At 46.9% G+C, this 18,876-nt stretch overlaps 1 protein-coding gene across 1 annotated transcript; it reads right to left on the reverse strand.

Moving 5' to 3' along the window:
• Window positions 1-8,645: 8,645 nt before the first annotated feature.
• Window positions 8,646-18,746, reverse strand: LOC144145555 (Parkinson disease protein 7 homolog). Its single transcript, XM_077677201.1, has 5 exons — window positions 18,561-18,746; window positions 18,298-18,459; window positions 14,256-14,325; window positions 9,267-9,350; window positions 8,646-9,128 (listed from the first exon to the last, which is right to left on the reverse strand). Exons 1-5 carry the CDS (start codon window positions 18,705-18,707, stop codon window positions 8,965-8,967), a joined length of 627 nt encoding a protein of 208 aa, XP_077533327.1. The 5' UTR covers window positions 18,708-18,746; the 3' UTR covers window positions 8,646-8,964.
• Between the last annotated feature and the right edge of the window lie 130 nt (window positions 18,747-18,876).

The raw sequence follows: 18,876 nt of genomic DNA on the forward strand, positions 1-18,876 counted from the left end.
GAATTTGAAACCTTTTTTTTTAGTTTTACCATTCACTGCTAAAAGGTCGCTCAATTTGTAAGGACCCCGCCATCGATAGTTGAGAATTTGAATTAAGCGCGCGCGGAAGCTTTCACTGTGATGGGAAATCAGTGGTTGCTCCACCCTTACACCTCCCCCCTTCCCCAACCCCCAGGGCCCTGTCTATGGACGTGTCCCCCCCCCCTCCTCCCCCCTTCTCGGAATAAGTTCTGCGGACACCCATGGCAATGGCTTTGGTGGTCTGCCGCCAGTCGCACAAACAACTCCCTGCGACGTCGTAAGGTATGACGAAGAAGTGGCCGGTGAGTCACTACTGCTTCATCTGCTTTCTAAATATGTAGAATTTAAGATTTCCGTTAAGTTTGGTATCAGTATTACTGAGACTACATAGTATATTTAATAAACCGAATTTGTTTTGTCATTATGAGCCTGTTAGAAAAACAGTGAAAAATACGCAAAGCACAAATACAAGTCCCGCAGAGTGCGGCTAACAGGAACAACGGCTAGTCTCCTTAACCTCTGCTTAAAAAACACAACTGCAGGGTCTGCGATCGACTAAGAGGCAAGATAACCGCTCAGTCACAGGGATTTTATTTATTAACGTGAAAGCCTTATATTCCCGTCGTCCACTCGGCCTTCATCGTGCCTGAGCAAAATCCGGTTACCATAATGTAAAAAAATTAAAGCCGTTCCCCTCAATGTGGAAGCTGACGGAAGTGCAGAGCAGTGATTCGCCATAATTGGCTGTGGTGCCGTTATCCGCTCACTCTCACCCCCCATCACGCTCTTTGCCGCCCTGTCTCATTCCTCTCCTGATGAATTCAACGTTTGCCAACGCATTTCAAGTTTGCCGCCTTCGCAGTGCTCGCGCGCCTCCTGCCTGAAACTGTACCAGCGGGAGCTCTGTTCCGTTTGTGCTTGCTTTTCCTCCCGCACGTGCTGGCATTAGACTGCCACTTTTTTTCGCTTACTATCGTAAAAACAAATCCAACGAGTGTTCCTAACTAAATAAACGCGGGCGCTGCCGGTTAATTACGTATAATTTGCCTCAAATGTACCTGCAGTTTTCTTTGCGCTAACAACGGGGACATGTATGACAAGCGCGAGAGGTTCATGAGTTTCGAACGCTTATGACTACATAAACCGCTTGGCTTTCGAAGCCTCTGTGGGACGTCGTGACGACAGCCGCTACGCCGTGGAGCTCTACTTGGGTCCAGCGAGCGAGCTACGACGAGAAGGCGAGCCCCTAAAGTTATTCGCACTTAAAATATTCTCTTTTCCAAGCATTGCATTCCACAAGGCGTTCCGTAGCACGAGCCTAAACGAATTATCGACCGGTGGCCGTCAATGCCAGTACTCCGTAGATGAAGCGAGAGTCGAACTAGCTAACGTACAAGCAGCGAAGCAAAGATGACTAATAAAAGCTGGAAAATCAAGATTACAAATCGAACTTGTGTGGCGTCGATATAAGGTTTGCGGTAGAATAGTCACGCCGGAGGAAGAAGAAAGATATGTCGACGGTGGACCGGGAATATGGAGAGAGAGAGAGAGAGAGAGAGAGAGAGAGAGAGAGAGAGAGAGAGAGAGAGAGAGAGAGAGAGAGAGAGAGAGAGAGAGAGAGAGAGAGAGAGAGAGAGAGAGAGAGAGAGAGAGAGAGAGAGAGAGAGAGAGAGAGAGAGATCACTTTATTTTCCAAGCAAGTTGGCTAGGAACGCGTGGCGGCGACGGTGGCGGCTCGGTCAACCAGAAGTAGCTGCACCCCCGGTTGCGAGCTGCCCAGCGCGTCTTCCCACTGCTCGGCGCTAGAGGTGGAGGGGGGAATGGGTTATGAGGACAGGCCAACATGACGTGGGTTAGGTGTGTCCAGGGAGTCACAGCGGGGACAGTTGGGTGAAGGGAACTCAGAGGGATAGATTTTGCAGAGGAGGGAACGAATGGCGAGGGAGTTGGTCTGAAGGAGTCGCCATAGGCGCTCCTGAGCGTTGGTGAGGGATGTGTGGGCACGGGGATAGCGGCGGCGGGAAAGGCGGTAATGCTCCATGGTTTCTTGTTACGGGAGCAGCTGATCGCGGGACGACCGAGCACCGTGGTAGGGAGCAGGAGCGAGCCCAGCACGGCTGGTGAGTTATCGTGCTGCTTTGTGGGCCGCCTCGTTGCCTCTCACCCCTGTGTGTGCCGGGGTCCAGACGATGTCGACTGGTTGAGTAGGGGATTTTGGAGGATAATTTTGGGTGCCGTAGCCGAAATGCTACCGCAAATGAAGTTTTCAATGACCGTCTTCAAATCAGTGATTATAATGTGTGGTTGAGGCCTAGTGATAAGGGCCTAGGCTACAGCCGTTTCTTCCTCCGTTGCGGGGTCAGATGTCCGTACGGTGAGGGAAGTGACCGGGGGAGAGTTGGGGTGAGTGACTACTGCCAGAGAAAATCCCTCCGCGTGTCGGTACTCTGCGGCGTCTACATACATGGTGGTGGGGGAGATGGAGTATTCATCTGCAAGGGCACGGGTGCGCTGACACCTGCGCTCCGGGTGGAGGCAGTCTCGGATTTCTCGAGGCAACGAAGCTTCGTTCTCTACCATTGCCGGGATGCCAACTAGTAAGCGGTGAAGAATGTGCCGCCCTGTGTAAGTGGTAGAGAGGTGGCGTAACTGATTAATACGATGGGCAAGTAGTAGCTCGTGGGCAGTATTGCATATTCCCAAAGAGGCGTGAATGGGGAAAAAGACAGCGTAAAACAAAGGAAATCATGTGTCTGCCTTCAATGCGTCGCCAATCAGGCTTTCGGCTTCGAGTTGTCTTAGGTATGACGTAAGAGACCCTGTGAATTTACTGCGAAGCATTCTAGGCTACTTACCCTTTGCGGTATTTGGTTATGACACTGCCTAGCCTGTTACGCCGCGCCTTATGTATAGTTCCCCAGTGCACTTCCCATTCCCCCGAGCAGTGGGAGACGCTGGTGTCCAGCTCCCTCTAATGCGATCAGCTCCTGCTGATTGAGAGAGCGGTAGCATATCAAGGTGGTCAAATGGCTACCTGTAAGAAGGCTCCACTTCCGCAAGGCTCTCCAAACAAAGAAGTTTTTCTCTCTCTTTCTTCCTCTCTTCCAACGAATAACTTCCCTCTATCTATCTATCTATCTATCTCTCATGAATCGCCGATGCGCATGTAAATGGTGCTCCTTGGCACAAAATTCGTTGTGGCGGTGAAGCACCCGCACGCCGCGGGTCGTTTGTGTCGTCGATTTTCCTGTAAAAGGTGCACCACTGCACAATGGGTGTCGTGGCGGTGAAGCACCCGCGCGCAGCGCGTCGTTTGTATCGTCGATTTGCCTGTAAAGGGTGCACCACTGCACAATGGGTGTCGTGGCGGTGAAGCAGTCCCACATTCCGCACTACTCGCACTAGCAGTAGTCACAAAGGCCCAGGTATCCTTCACCCGTGGATGCATGCGTAGTAACAGCGGGTAATTATCTAAAGCCAAATAACGCCTCGCATTTAAACACAATCCCCGATTATCAATTCTTCCTGCAAAGACACTATACAAACATTATATGTATACAATAAATCAGAAAATCGACGAGTTCGGCGCCCGTCTCAGGTTTAGGCGTTGATAGTAGGAGACGACACGATTGGTGTCAACCGGAAAACGAGTGTAGCTGGAAATTGCACCTCAACGGATTCTCAACGGATGCTCAACAAACATGGCGGTGTAAACACCACATATGTTATGCTACGTGCCCTGCGGGAGGTCTTCATTGTTTCTCCGCCTTGTTGCTACACCTCCGGGGCAGAGGGAAATTTTCTTGCTGCTAGATGTTGTCATGTTTTGACGAGGTAGAGTACGAGTACTGAAAGGACAATGAGTGCCTAACCTGCTTAGGCGACGCGAAATAAATGTTTCGACGAGCGATCCGCGAGAGCCGCCTGCCGCCAGATCGACCACGACAAGCTTGGTCGTATGGGGGGATCTGTTCAAGACGAACGAAATTGATTGCTTGTAAGTGCAATAAATTTTTACCTTGATCAATTATATATTGCCTTGAGGAAGCGGCGAAAGAGAGATGGTCGCCGTGCTAGCATGTAGCATTGTGCCTTCGCCGCGAGATGGGCCGCTCACGCGTCTCGAAAAAACTCGAAAAATCACTTTGCCCTAAGCGAACGGACCCAGTTAATGTATTCTTTTGTTGCGGCCTCCCGACGCTGGCGTATGCAGCGGGCTGCAAGGCCGCTAATTCTACCGTGAAATAATGACTACCGATACTTATTTCAGTGCCACTGTCGCAAGCTATACGCACTAATCATATCTGGCTACTATGTGCACTTTCACAATGACGATGAACCGTTTCGGGATTTCACTGGGGAAAACGGTAACAAAACAATCGGTCACTACGTAGAGCACGACATCATCGCAATTTTATCATTGGAATAATTTCCGGTTTTGGCTTTCTACATATTTGTTTTGTTTCTCTAGCTGTATTTTACCTTTCAATCCTTTCGTGCTTTACCTTTCCTTTTCCCCCTCTACATGAAATCGAGCGTACGCAAATGCCTCCGGGCGACGCAGATACCAGAACAGGGAACGTATACGCTGCCTAAGGCACCGCGTTCAGCTTAAGCGAACCTCGAAAACAACAATGAATGAGCTTTCCTTGGTATGTATCCAAACACAAAGCATCTTAAAAAAACTTGGAATACATAGCAACATAACCGCACCAACCTTCAGAATGGCTCGTTTAGGCTGTTGTGTCGCGCACTGATTATCCGCAAGAGTCACAGTTGGCAGTACGGTAAAGTTACAATAGACGTTCCGAACTAACGTGTACACAACTGAACGGCATAGAGCACGTCGACGCTGCGAAATCCTGCTGTCATGTATTTTACTGACATATCACAATGGCTGATTGGCACGAACGACACTGCCACTTATGTGACCCTATTTGTAGAGCCATACCCAATATTTTGTGAAAAATTAAATCACAAAACGTATATAGATTCAACGTGAAGTGAACGGAGCACGAGAACAGTGGCCGATAGCTGACAGGATCCCTGCACCACCAAGGAAGGATGACGGTAACCAACCTGCGCATCTTACGTACGTTCCTGTTGGATTGCTGCTTTTGTGTGGAGTCCCCAAACCAACTACTCCTGCAAAGTATTTCTCCGTATGACATCAGTGTTGACGTCACAAAAACAGTCGATGCAGTGGGAGAATTTGAATTTTGTAATTGTTAAATTTATCAGAGAATGAAGCATCGTTTGGTGCCCGATGAGCACCGGGGGTATTAAAAAACACATCTTTTGAATAAAACTGAGTCGTTTGCAACGCACAGCGGCCTTTCCCTTTTCCGAAGATCGAAATTGAGTTCAAGGGAGGGCCCAAAATTTCAGCGCAGTATCGAAGACATTTATGTTGCAAGAATTGAGAGGTGGGATATTCCGTATGCCTGACATATTTTTCCTTTTACTGCGGCCCGGGAAAATTGAAAATTTTGACCCCCCCCCCCCCAAAAAAAAAAAAAAAAAAAACACACGCCACGAAGACTGAAAAGTGAGTTTACATTACATTTTTAACATACACAATACAAAAGCCTGAACCTTACTCAATACGTCCGTAGAGTACGTGAAATGCGCTATTTGCTTGGGGGAACGCATGAAAGGTGACTTTAGTTAACTCTGGCTGCGATAATCAAACGGGAAGGCAGTGCTGCATGGGCTTCTTTGATTTACTGGTAGCACCCAGCGCGGTGCCTCAGTGGCTAAGGCGTTGCGCTTCTGAGCACGAGAACACGGGTTCGATTCCCGGCCGCGGCGGCCGCTTGCGAAAAGCAAACACCCGTGTGTTCGAGATTTCGGCGCAGATGAAAGATCCCCCGGTGGTCAAAATTATTGCGGATTCCTCCACACACCGCCTGCGTTGCGTAGGAGAAAAATTTTTTCCACATGCACCACCCCACAAACTGGGTATAAGTTGTTTGTGATTTTGCGTCTAAGGACACAGTAGAACCTTGTCAATTCAAAGCTCATTAGACAAAGTTTTGCGCTCCAGCAAAATCCCAAATTACTACAAAGTTTTGCGCTCCAGCAAAATTCCAAATTACTTGAACGAAACACAATCACAAACCTGATACTTTTTTGTATCTGTAGATGCTAGAGCCAAAAGCACAAAACCTTTGTTGGTAGCTGACAGTTCAACTGCTGAAAGTAATAAGTATGGTTGCCTGTCATGTTATGTGCTTTTGGATCCCAAACAGCCAACATTTTTTCTTGTCACTACAAAACTTTGTTGACGTGAATGATGTACCGGATGCCACTGGCTACAAGACTTGGCGACCCAGTGCAGTCCCAGTGTTGCATTACTTACCTGAATGAGTTTACTCGGTGTAGAAAGAGTTGATCACAAAATAAACAGCTCTCATGCCAACAGCCTTCTCTTGCTGTCCATCTTAAATAGACAGTGAAGTGAATTTATCAAGCTTCTGTCTTTGCATTGCGTAGACCTGCTCAACTAAACTTACTTTGAATCATTTATCTGGTCGATGAAGCAGTATTTATTTATAAAACCTGAAAGAAGAGAAAATACCATGCGACATTTGTGGCGGCCGCAACAACTACCAGCAGCGACGCATATTTGAGTTGCGATGTGATTGCACAATGTCCAAGATTGCAATTCAAACCAGTTTCACTTTTAGTTCTGTGCAACACACGCTTGGCATCAGACATTATCATTGGTTGGGAATTCTCAATATCATAGGAATCGGCATACTGCACTTCTGCCATGTTGTTGGCTGTGCAATGGGTCGGATAAGCCTGCCAGTACCGTACTGCACTTCTGCCATGTCGGCTGTGCAATGGGTTGGATAAGCCTGCCAGTACCATACTGCACTTCTGGCATGTTGGCTGTACAATGGGTTGGATAAGACTGCCAGTACCACTTAAAATTGTAACAATCACTATGTGAGGTGTACACTGTGCATGTGGCTGAAAGGCCTCTGCGTCATCGGAGACGCTCACCTGCGAGGCGCTTCGCCCTAACCCTTGGAGCTTCCCTGGCTCGTCCCTGCGTCGCACGAGGCGTGTTTGCACAAGACTGAGTTGGCTGCCTCGGCACTGTGCCTGCAAGCAGTTGGTGCTTATGTCAACACCACGCCAACAAGGACTTGCCAGGGCGTCAGTGTCAGTCTGCATGCGATCTGCGAACTCGCTCACAGAGCAATGAAAGTTGCAGCACAAAATGGTGAATTCAGTACAGGAAACATTACTCAAGTGCAAAATGATCAACCAAAGAAAAAACGACACAAGTCCTACCAGTTTCGAACTTGCCAATTGTGACACACTGCACCCAGTGCTTAAGACCATTTGGCTACAGCTCCAGTGCTGTCAGGGATGGAAATATAAAGCATATATCGTAAGCCTATGTATTCTTTTATAGTTATGGCATTCCAAGCAGCTTAGATGACTATTTCTTGACTAACACTTGTGCAGTAAGCGTCTGCCAAATTCTCTAGTGATTGTGTTCTTTGGGCAGGAACAGTGATTGAAAATGTGTGGTCGTGCTGCTGACCGCTGTACTAGTCCACCCAGCGCAAAAAGTGCTTCCTGTACCTTAGTTTTACACTTTACAATAAAAGGTTCGGTTGCTTTAAAATTCCTTAGAACCTATATTAACTTCACTGACGCTTCTCCCAAACTAATTGGCCTTTGATTTTCTACTAGCGCACCGATCAGCGAAGCATCACGTGTGTTTGTGTGGAGCTACTTTGACTTCATAGACTTTACCAAGCTTGATACAGCCTATAAACTAACAAACTAAAGGCACATTTTTCCAGGCAAAAATCATGTCGTAGCATAGTTCTAACTCAGCAAACAAATTGCGACGACCCGCTGGCGGCTGGCCGACAGACTCTGTCGGAGGGTCGGCGAGCCGTGCAGTAGCGCAGTCAAGGTCGGTCTGCCTCAAGTAAGCGTCAAATGAAACATCATAGGAAATTGGCAAGGAGGATGTAGAGAGGAGGACAGCACTTTCGAATTGATTTTTCTACTAAACATAGCCGCATAAATACATCGAGAGTGGTCGAAACATAGCCAAGGGACTCCAGACTACAATTTGCGCAAGTAATCCCACAATGTTTACAAACCACTTCAGTGTCCCTTTAACTGCAGAAAAGCAGCCAAGGCCTTCGGGGGTAGGGGGAAAAAAGCGCCGCAATGGTTTAGTGGCTAAGGCGTTGTGCTGCTGAGCCCGAGAATGCAGGTTTGATCCCTAACCACAGCAGACGTGTTTTTGATGGAGGCGAAAGGTGAAAACGTGTGTGTGTTTGAGATTTCGGCATTTGTTAAAGATCTCCAGGTAGTCAAGGTTAATCTGGAGCCATCCACTACAGCAGGCCTCATCGGCTGCGTAGCATTGGCACATCAAACCTTATAATCAATCAATCATCCGAAAAAGAAAAAAAAAAAGGTTGCTTTGACAAACACATTATGTGTTCTTGCAAATTGGAAAATTATAAAAGAAAACGGTTAGAAAAGAAAAGAAAAATCCAAAATACACAATTGGCAGGAAAGCGTCATAAACACACTCACCTAGCAAGAATCGTACAGTGAATATGCACACAAAACATAGACCATTCAGCCAAAAAATGAATTTATTGAAGCTGGTAAACATAAAATCGTTGAACTGTGCTTCACTGCAAGCACGTGTACAGCTTTCCCCATTTCACACAACTTTCTCACTTCTGCTGCCTGTTTTTGCGAGGTACTCGCGATTGAAACAAGTTGTTCAGAAAGGAAAAAAAAAAAAAAAAAACCCACACAGCTGCACTTGGAAACCAACCAGCCATGAACTATGCTTGCACATGGCAATAGCACTGAACAAGGGAAGATAAAGACAAGAAAGCGAAAGTCACGGCTGTTTGGCAGCCTGTGCCCCGAAGAGGGTGAAGCCATTCACACTTTGACCAGCATCGGAGCAACCAGCTTGTCAGCGGCTGCCTTGCTCTCCAGTTTTTCCACGATGGCCAAAGCAAACTCAAACGTCGTGCCTGGACCCCGGCTCGTGATCAGCTGGCCATCGACCACCACACGATCGTCAAGGTACTTGTAATAATCACCTGTGACATACATTAGTGCACAAGAAATATAAATAGCTACATAGCGAAACTGACTTGGAAAGGGAGAGGGGGGGGATTCAAGCACTGTACAGCACTGGAGTCTCATAAGCGAGGTGCAAGCAAATTACAAATACTGACCCTTAGAGAGGTCATCCTTCTTGCTGGGGTGCGAAGTGAGCGCCTTTCCATGTCCGATGCCATGGCTCTTCAGGGCGATGGGGGCTGCACAGAAACGTAGGCAGCATTAAAGGAGCCATGAAGACAAAATACAAGTTGGGTTTATTAGAAAGACTGCTTAGTCCCGATAACAATGATACCAACATCATCGCAATCTTCGAACAAATAACGGAGATATTAAAGAAAACGTGTGAAGCAGTCGCGACCCCCTAGCCAATTTCCCGCAACTGTTCTATGACATCCCGGAACCTGGTTTGTGCGATTGGCGGCCGCCTAAGAGACCTGTCGCGACAACACATGACTGGACGTCTGTAATGGGGCCTCTAGTTCCATTTGACCATATCACTTGAATGCTAACGTGCAGTTAACGCACTGAAAATTATGTTTTATTGTTGGCCCATATGACGTCATTCTTGCTCATAACACGTCACTGTGGCGCAAAATTTGAAAGTTTTCTAATACTTCTTGCTTTTTTTTCGTTAAAAAAACATCTTTTGTGGCTCTAATGGAACTGAGTGAGATACTGAATACTAGTTCTTTCAAATTAAACGAAGTTGTATTTTCTCTTCATGGCTCCTTTTAACAAGAAATTCCACTTTGGGACTGCTAAAAGCGAATCATACAGTAAGCCTGCTTTGGTCCTGAGAGATTCTTGTAAGTTGTGAATTTGAAGGTAGTAACGTCCAATAGAAAGCCACTGCATGCTTCCAGGAGTAACATTCCTTGAGTTTTTCACATTTTACATTTTACGACTGAATTGGTGCGGATTACTTTTTAGAGTCTCTACTGTAGCATGTTCGCTGTACAATTGAATTATTTGTTCAGGTTCAAGGGCATTTACTCTCGCACTATGCGACTGGTGACACCTATAAAGAGACACAATCGGCTGATGTCTTCTGTTGCAGACGTAATGTCTTCACGGTCAGACGGGTAGAGGTAAAGTGTTCAGTCTTCCACTGCGATGGTAAAGCAGGAAGAGGTGGGTTGGGGTTGATTACGGTGGGCACAGCTTCGTAATCTGTAAAGTATGTTGAGACGTACTGAGAATTGGCAATGATCTCCTGCACTGCTGCTCTTTCCTGCCACCATGTATTTGGCGAAGTGTTGACGATGACGGATTTCATTCTTCCACTCCTTCACCTCCCCTGCAACACGCTTATGTAGATGGCTGCGTTTCACTGCTGCTAACGTTGCAGCCACTCATGGTGCTGCAGGTTTAGATTCAATAGTGGTATGATGCAGAATGCCGTGCAAAGTGGCCTGACTCACTGGTTACTCCTGCCAGCAAAATGCAGAAAACGAGCTATGGAATGCACCAGTGCCAGTGCACATGGTCAGGCCTTGCCCGGGGCACTTGGTCCTTTATGTTTGGCGTCGGCCAATAAACCTCGGCGGTGTGTGCGACCCCTTGTAAAGCAAGATTAAGACGAACGATGAGGATGGCGCCAGGGGTGGACGGATATGTAATGCTTCATGTCACTGGATGGTCCAGCCTGGTCCACTGGATACACATCCACATGCACGGCAAAAACTAGCAGACAAAAGTGGAGAAAGTGTGAGGCAACTCCTAATTCCGCGCCGCCCTGCAGCAGGCCACCGGGAGTGACGACGAGTGCCGCCGCAAGGAAACATGCTTCTTTGCTCCAAACCCAGTTGTAACCCCGCTGCTCCCATTTAAATTCACTAAAATTCGAGTGGAAAAAGAGGCCGCCTTTTTGGTGTGGAGAATGCGTGGGCCACCCACACCACAGGGCAGAGTTTAAAACAGTTCATGCGGGCGGGCTCTGTGGGCCAGAAAAACATGTTTTCCTTATCTATTCTTTATCATGTCAATCGGCTTTAAGTATTGGGTGGTTTAGGTATGCGAGAATCTCAGTTGGTTACGCTACATGGGAAACATCGCAGCTAAATGGGAATTGCTGAATTGGCCATGAGCTTCTGACGACAGCTGTCACTGTCACTGATGCTTGAAGCTGTTTGGCTGCAGTTCCCTCTATCAAGCCCCCCACAATATCCCCCCCAACACATATTTCACCGCTGCGCATTCATATCAAATTTCCCCACCACATGCTTCCACTTTTTCTGACACTGAAGCCATCGCGTGTCCATCATCCTTTGCAGAGGATCTCGCAACATCATTGTCCATTTGAAGACCTGTGCTTTGTAACTTTTATCCATTAATCCCATTCCATATGTAATACACACTACATCGGGGCCTCACGAAAATAAAGTGAAGCGAAGTGAAGTGAGTATGTTGTTCTGCCTGTATTCACGTTTAACATGTGGTTACCTTAATGCTGAGCCTAATGGCGTGCCAAGCAACATCAAACTCGTACATCCATCTGCATGCACAATTTGTCGACACTTCTTGAGCCAAAGTTCACAATGCATGCACTAGGTCCACCTTTAGTAAGGTACAGCCATAGAGTTGTGTTGGGGTGGGAGACGCATAGTTGACTTGAGTTCCGGAGGCCTGGGTTCACTTCTGTTATGAATCAGCAGTGGTGTGTTGTGTTGACGCGGTGTCTGTGCTCTAATGGCATGCAAAATGACTCGGCAGCGACCTCTCCCACAGAGGCTTAGTGTGTTGGGGAGAAGCCAGTATAGAAAACTCAAAATGTTATTGCATGCCAGTGATGTATAGTTCTACGTGACTGTGTCACGGCCGTATCGCCTTGGCACATGCAGACCCTGCGTGTCTCCAAAAAATCCACCCTTGCAGCCACTGCAAAACTACTGCAAATTAGGCCAATCTAATGGCAACGGTGTAAGGTATACCTTTAGTTAAGGGCACAGCTTGCAAAACAAACATTTACTCGTCGTTCTAATATGGTTGCCATACGGACACTGCTGAGACCGTTGACTGCAGCGCCCTCCAGCGCGAGAGAAAAGAAGCTGATGAAGCGCCAGTCACTCGGAGGTGTTAGGATCTTCGCAGCTCCTCATCAAGCCTTCCCGGCAACTTTCGTAACCAGCCGTCTGTGCGACGCGGTTGGGTCAATACCGCCGGCCGATGGAGCAGACAATAATTTGGAGAAAGCTGTGCGAAAGCATTTGCGTTCGCTGCAGTATTTCAACATTTTCTGGGCAGGTTTCTTGAGTCGGTAATAATCAAAAGAATATATAAAACACTAAACCTAGATGAATGTGTGCCGCGGTAGCCGTTGAACACTCACGAAAGTGAGATTTCATGCTTGCGGAATAAAAAAATGGGGTGCAAATGCTTAATAGAGGAAATGCTGGTACATGCAGCTGGCAAGAAAACGTGACATTATTTAACGTTCCCTGCGATCTTCAAACGAATGAATGCGTGCTCTGCAGCAATCCCCTGCAGACAATGATGCTACTTGCAGCCGGCATTTCTTCGAGAGTGGGGTTGTGAGAAACGATACTTTCCGGAACTTAGAGGGGAAGCACTACAGAACGTTGAAGAGGTGCACACTCGCAAACAATGCAGTATCATCAAATCTACCGTTGGCTACAGCACCCAATCTACTCAGTACCAGCAGCAGCAAAGGGGAAGCGCCCACTGCTGGAACAGTGCCCCAAAATACAAGGAAGGCAGCTCAATAGCTGGAATGGATTAAGCTAGGGGCAAGTACGCTGATGTTTCTTCATCGTAAATGATGTTGCACAACTTGGGCAAGTTCATGCATAAAGCTGCAGAGACGAAGTGATGTTGAAGTCACTGGCGGTGCCCAATGTTAAGAGGAGCTTCGGCGCGGGTCTAAATGAACTTAGGACACACCCGCACCCTCGGAGATGTTTTAACGATACGGTAAAATCACGCATTAGGCTCGCGTTGTGTGAGCTCACATGGTAAGCTTATACAAACAACGTTGTTTCACACGTGTGCCTCTAGCGCATGCGAACCACCTTGCCCCAGACAGTCGCTGGTGAAGCCATGGAAGTCTATGACGCTGTGAAGTTGCGAGTTCTGCCACCAGATGACCTTTCAATTGAAGATCTATGCGCGGCACAGCCAACTATTTGACAGCTCTTTGGGGCGCTGTGTCCCCCACCTAAAGGTTTGCACCATGCCAATGGCTGCAAATGCACATCAGAACCATCTCCGCAAATGGTGACCCATTATTGCCCAACAATGTCAGAAGCGCGGCAATGGCACTATGGCGCAGGAGCGCCGGCCCAGTGCTGTTGCTCGTAGCTTACGAGTCACCACAGCACCTGATTCAGTGGAGTGGTTTCGCTTTTGCGTACTTGACTAGGTTTGAAAACTCTGGTGTGTGACACGTGCAAACTGACAGTTACAGATTGTGAGGGTGTTTAGGCTCGTCCTTTGGCGACCAGTGTCAGTGCAGTTGGGACACAGCAACCCACTGTGCTGTACAATCGTTACTCACCATGGATGAAACAGTTCAAATTTGGCCTCTGACTTTCTGTCATCGGAACAGAGGCAGCTCTCTTCTCCAAGTTGCTTGCCAGTCACGCTACCTTGGCGAGACAGGCCGTACATGTACACCTGGTCCTCAACAGTTCCCATCCAGACCCAAATTTACCTCATTTTGCGTTCGGCTCAATTTCCTTAATTCTATTCTTTTTGCATCATTGGTCATTTGCGAGCCGTTTGCTGCTACAGACACTTACGCCGGCTTTACTGGTCAATGGGCATTTAATGCTTTTGGATTAAGAACTCGTAAGGTGAACGACTGACATCCTTCAGCAACAAGGCAGTGTGAACATATATAGTTACAGTTTCCATCCCAAATGCTTACCAAAGCTCAAATTTTAAAGTCTCAGCTCAGCGCTCATGCAATTGAATTGGCATTCAGTTCTTTACCTGTGCCGATATTTCAAGTATCTGTCCAAGGAGGATTTCTGGGGCACACACACACACAGTCGCAGCTCTCTGAATCTGTCAAGAGACCCACTGGCCCAGCAGACAGACTGCAGGCACAAGCTTGGAGCCAGCCATTCTCTGTTTCCCCTCACCCGCGCAGATGGCTGCCACCAGGCGTCCGCTCTTCTCCTGTTCCTTTAGCAGCTTTCCCACGGCCTGGCTCTGCAAAGAAGTGGTACACATTTATGATCACACGTATGAGGCTCTAATGTCAGCTGTCATCAAACATGCAAGCAACGACATTCAGTGCGCGAAATTTTCCTTTTTGGGGTGAATTTCAGCTGTAATTTTGGCCAAAAGGAAAAAGAGGAATCTTCAATAGATGAAGAGAATATTAGGAGTCGTGGAGTAAAAAAAAATAAGAATAATGTCAGTAAGCCGCACTTCACATCATTTATTACTTTGTTTTCTTTCAAAAAGTTTGCTTAACACATCGTCGGATTTATGTTCAAATATCCGCAGTTGTGTTCCTGTAAGCAACAGGCATCCAAGACCACTTCCAATAGCATTGAGGAAAGAATACTCCATGAGAAAAAAAAGCTAGTAAAGCATGAAGAGGCGGCAGTTGAAGGGTTGAAGCCTGTTTGCATGCATTCCTGTGCGATGTACAAGAATGTATTTCGGGTGTGCCTTAGTCTGTGTGCTGTCAACAAGAGATGGCACAGGCACTCCAGGCGCGGAGCTAAAATCACCTGAATTACCAAATAATGTTTCGGCCTTTTTCATACAGGTAGTTTTAACTTATAGCTTTAGCTTGCAAAGTAAGCATGCTGTTTGGTACAAAACTTGAAACGCACAGTGAAATGCTGCCGATCTGCAGGTGCAGTGGAATTTGTTCATGCTGAAACTCCCTGATTTTACGAACGGCGTTTGCGTCTAGAAGGCTACGTAAATAGACATACGTGATGCTGGCTGACGCCCAAAACCGAACAGGAGTCAACATAGAGATCTCATCAACAGCCCACTGGGTCCACTGCAGGCAAAGGCCTCCCCCATTGACCTCCAATCGCTCCTGCCTTGTGCCACTCAAGTCCATTCTTTGCCAGCGAAATTCCTTGTTTCGTCTCTCCGTAAAGTAATCAGCCCTCCGCTTCGCCTCGGCCCGTCTCCTGGTGTCCACTCTGTCACCTTGGTAGTCCACCGGTTATCATTTCGCCTAATTACGTGTTCAGCCCAACCCCATTTCTTTTTCTTTTCTGAACTATAATACTCTGTCCATCAATGTTACTCCTACTATTTTTCTTTCCATGGCCCGCTGAGCCGACTAAAGTTTGCTTTTTAGTTGTTTAGTAACGTGCCAAGTTTCAGCTCCGTATGTCATCACCGGCAGTATGGACTGGTTGTAGATTTTTTTTGGGGGGTGACAGAGGTAGCCTACTTCTCATTATTTGGGAGTGCTTGCCGAGTGCTCCCCAACCCACACCTATTCTGCGCCGGATTCCTCTCTTGTGGTTGGGGTCAGCACTAACCATCTGTTCGAGGTAGTTATATTCTTTTACTTCTTCTAGGGTCTCGTTTCCTAAGCAGAAGAGGACGTTCGTGGCATGCTTATTCCCCATTACTTTAGGTTTATTGATATTTATTTTTAGCCCCACGGTTGTGCTTTCTGATTGTAGTCCCTCAAGCGTTGTTTGAATCTGTTCTGCAGTCTCATTCAGCAAGACTATGTCATCCGCAAACCTCAATGGCACAAGTATTCCCCGTTTATCCTTAATCCCATGTTTTCCCAATAAAGCTTTCTAAATACCCCCTCCAGACATGCTGTGAATAGTTTTGGCGAGATGGTATTTCCCTGTCTTACTCCTTTTCAGATTCGAAATTTCAGATTGGATCACTTTGCTTGGGCAGGGTAATCCTGCCCGTGCATTCCTTATATATGTCTTCTAGAAGTCTCGTGCTGGTTTCCTCTATTCCCTAGTCTTTTAGAGCTTCTAGCATGGCTGCGGTGAGTACGGAATCAAACGCCTTCTGATAATCTATAAATGCCACGTAACAGGGGTTTAGTGTACTCTGCGGATTTTTATATCCCTTGGTTGACGACATGGATGTGATCTATGGTTGAGTACCCTTTCCTAAACCCAGTCTATGCTCTGGGTTGATGGGAATCCAGGCTGTTACTTATTCGGTTAACTATTACTTTCGTAAGCAGCTTGTAAACAACTGAGAGTAGGCTGATGGGTCAGTAATTCTTGAGGTCCTCGGTGTCCCCCTTCTTATCAAAAAGAGCTGCAAAAAAGAGAATGCAGGAAAATTTGCAGAAAATTCCAAGAAACATGCAGGGGAAAATGCTAAACATGGGGAATTTCTGAACCTAGAAATGAGAATTTTTCTTCCCAGTTCGGAACGTGCAAGGCCTGCATATGAATGAGCCTAAAGAACATCAGACACAGGTAGGTTAATTTGTACATGATATTACATGAGCAGCAAAATCCTATGTGGGGAAAAACCCCGACAACTTTAACAAGAGCCTAGCTCCCCCAATCGGATCGTCCGCAGCTTTTACATCTATCCGTTAAATAGAACATTAGAAGCTCAATAAATTTTTGTTTTAAGGAGAAAGCCGGAAGTCAAGAAAACAGCTGCCGCTGTAAATAGTAAATACTAAATAAGCCCATGTGATCCCATGGGGTTTGACCACCCCTGTACTGTGCGATAGAACAAGAGTCATTTTTGTTGTTCCTTTCTTGGTGGCACACACCCACTGGGGCAGGGGTTTATCCAGAATTGATTTTGCGGGGGTTTTGGGGGGATGTTGGGGGGTATAAATCTCTGGGCAGAGTGCACGTGGTTGTGGAATCTTTTTGGGGGGTGTCAAAGTCCTTCGGGGGGAGGGGGGGTACAAGTTCCTGACTCGGGGGATTGGTCATGAATCGGGAGCTTCAATAATTTAACGTGCCCACTTCCCAAAACTGTGAACTGGAAACATAAAGCCACAAACATAAAGTGCATGCCACGTGACACTTGATCGTGGCCCCACGTGAGTGGAAGAAGAGAAGCTAATCAGAGTCATTTGTGCCAAAAGACAAGAAGAAATGAAGCGGAGAAAGAGACGAAACTACAATGTCGGAGCAAAAGAGTTGCTACTAAGTATCGCCAGGCTTCCACCCTCAAAGCACCTACGCAGACTCAAGTGCCCCGAGGAATTTTTAACTGAAACATTATGCGTTTTGCAGCTCTCTCGACTTGTTGTACAACCAACAATGCCTTGTTTGATGAGAAATAAGTAACTAAAGCTGGTATTTCTCTCTTCTGTTTGCTTTACTTCTTTTTTGAAGTTAAATAGCACATCACAAACCTTCCAAAGCAAGCCGGGACTGCACTTTCAATTTTACTCAATCCTTGCTTTCTTAAGGCTACTGGAAGCAGCAGGCAAGTATATTCGGTTCTGAGACATCTATAACCTTGATTTATTCTTGAAAGTGGAAAATCTATCTAGACTTATGCGAAATATTATCATAAAACACAAATAACTGCTGCATACATAGACCTAGCCAATGAGCTTTTGTCCAGGTCCCGGCGGTGAGCTTTTGTCTGGTGGGCTTTCATCCCCTGAGCTTTTGTATTCTTACCGCTGGATGCGCAGCGGCGGAAAATTAGAGAGCTGGTGTGCTTTGGTGACAGAGGTAATGGAAGTTCTCATTCTTGCAGGCTGCTATACTCAAGTAATGCCTGCTCAGTTCAGGCTCTGACCTCTAGCCAGCTCTCTACTTTCCAAGCACTAAAACCAGCGTTGTTATTCTTTTATTTTCCTCAGTTTATTATTTGGCGCTTTTAAAGGCTGAGCTCTTGTTCGAAGCAGTCAACAAAAGAAATGGCGTTGAGCTCGAGAACCGAAATTTCGAGGCCGTAACTACGGTACACGAATACCCGTCGGAGCCTTAAGTTTAAGACGACTATGCATTACCGCCTAGATTAACGTATTTCTGATTAAAAGTGAGTGCAAGGCGGAGTTTTAACGACATTTCGGATACTCGTGAGGCGCTTCCACTGACAACTAAAACCCCGATACATCTTAGCCAGAAAAACGGTCATTGAGGGCAGACTTTCACGAAAGTTCCTCCGCACAAGAACTTTTCTCGGCGATGATAACGCGAGGTTGTTGTGCCAAAGTTTACAGCTGATAAAACCGCTTACCGCTGCTAAACTTTCGGCCCCTTGCAGGCCCCCGGGCAAAACGATAACGTCGTACGGAGAATATGATGCGGCTTCATCCAAACTCTTGTCAGGTACAAGGACGACGTTTCGGCTGCACTTCACGGGACAGCACCCAGCTAGGCCAGCAATTGTCACCTCAATCTGAAAGAAAATACGACGTCACAGTGCGGCAAACGAAAACACCTGCGGTACGCTGAGACAGGCGGCCCAACCATCTTACGCGCGGCGCAGCTTATACTTACACCTGCTCTCCGCAGCACATCGGCTGATATGACTGTTTCCATCTCCTCCGCTCCTTCAGCGAGGATTAGAAGAGCCTTTTTGGTCATGCTTTCGTTAGAAAAACTGTACCGCCGTCGTCCCAACACGCTCACAATGCGGGCATTCATGCAAATTGCTTTCGCTTCCAGTCGATGATGATGACCTTGATAAAACCAATGTTGGCCGCCAAAATTATACCAACAAAAGCACGATTCAATATTTTAAATATTTTGTTAGTTTAAATGCTACAAAAATATAAGTTAGCGGTAAAGTTTTAAATCAAGATGTTATCTGCAA

This window comes from Haemaphysalis longicornis, unplaced genomic scaffold (assembly GCF_048455015.1).
Source record: "Haemaphysalis longicornis isolate Haplotype H1 unplaced genomic scaffold, Haemaphysalis longicornis Haplotype H1 scaffold_7, whole genome shotgun sequence".
Classification (NCBI taxonomy): Eukaryota; Metazoa; Arthropoda; class Arachnida; order Ixodida; family Ixodidae; genus Haemaphysalis; species Haemaphysalis longicornis.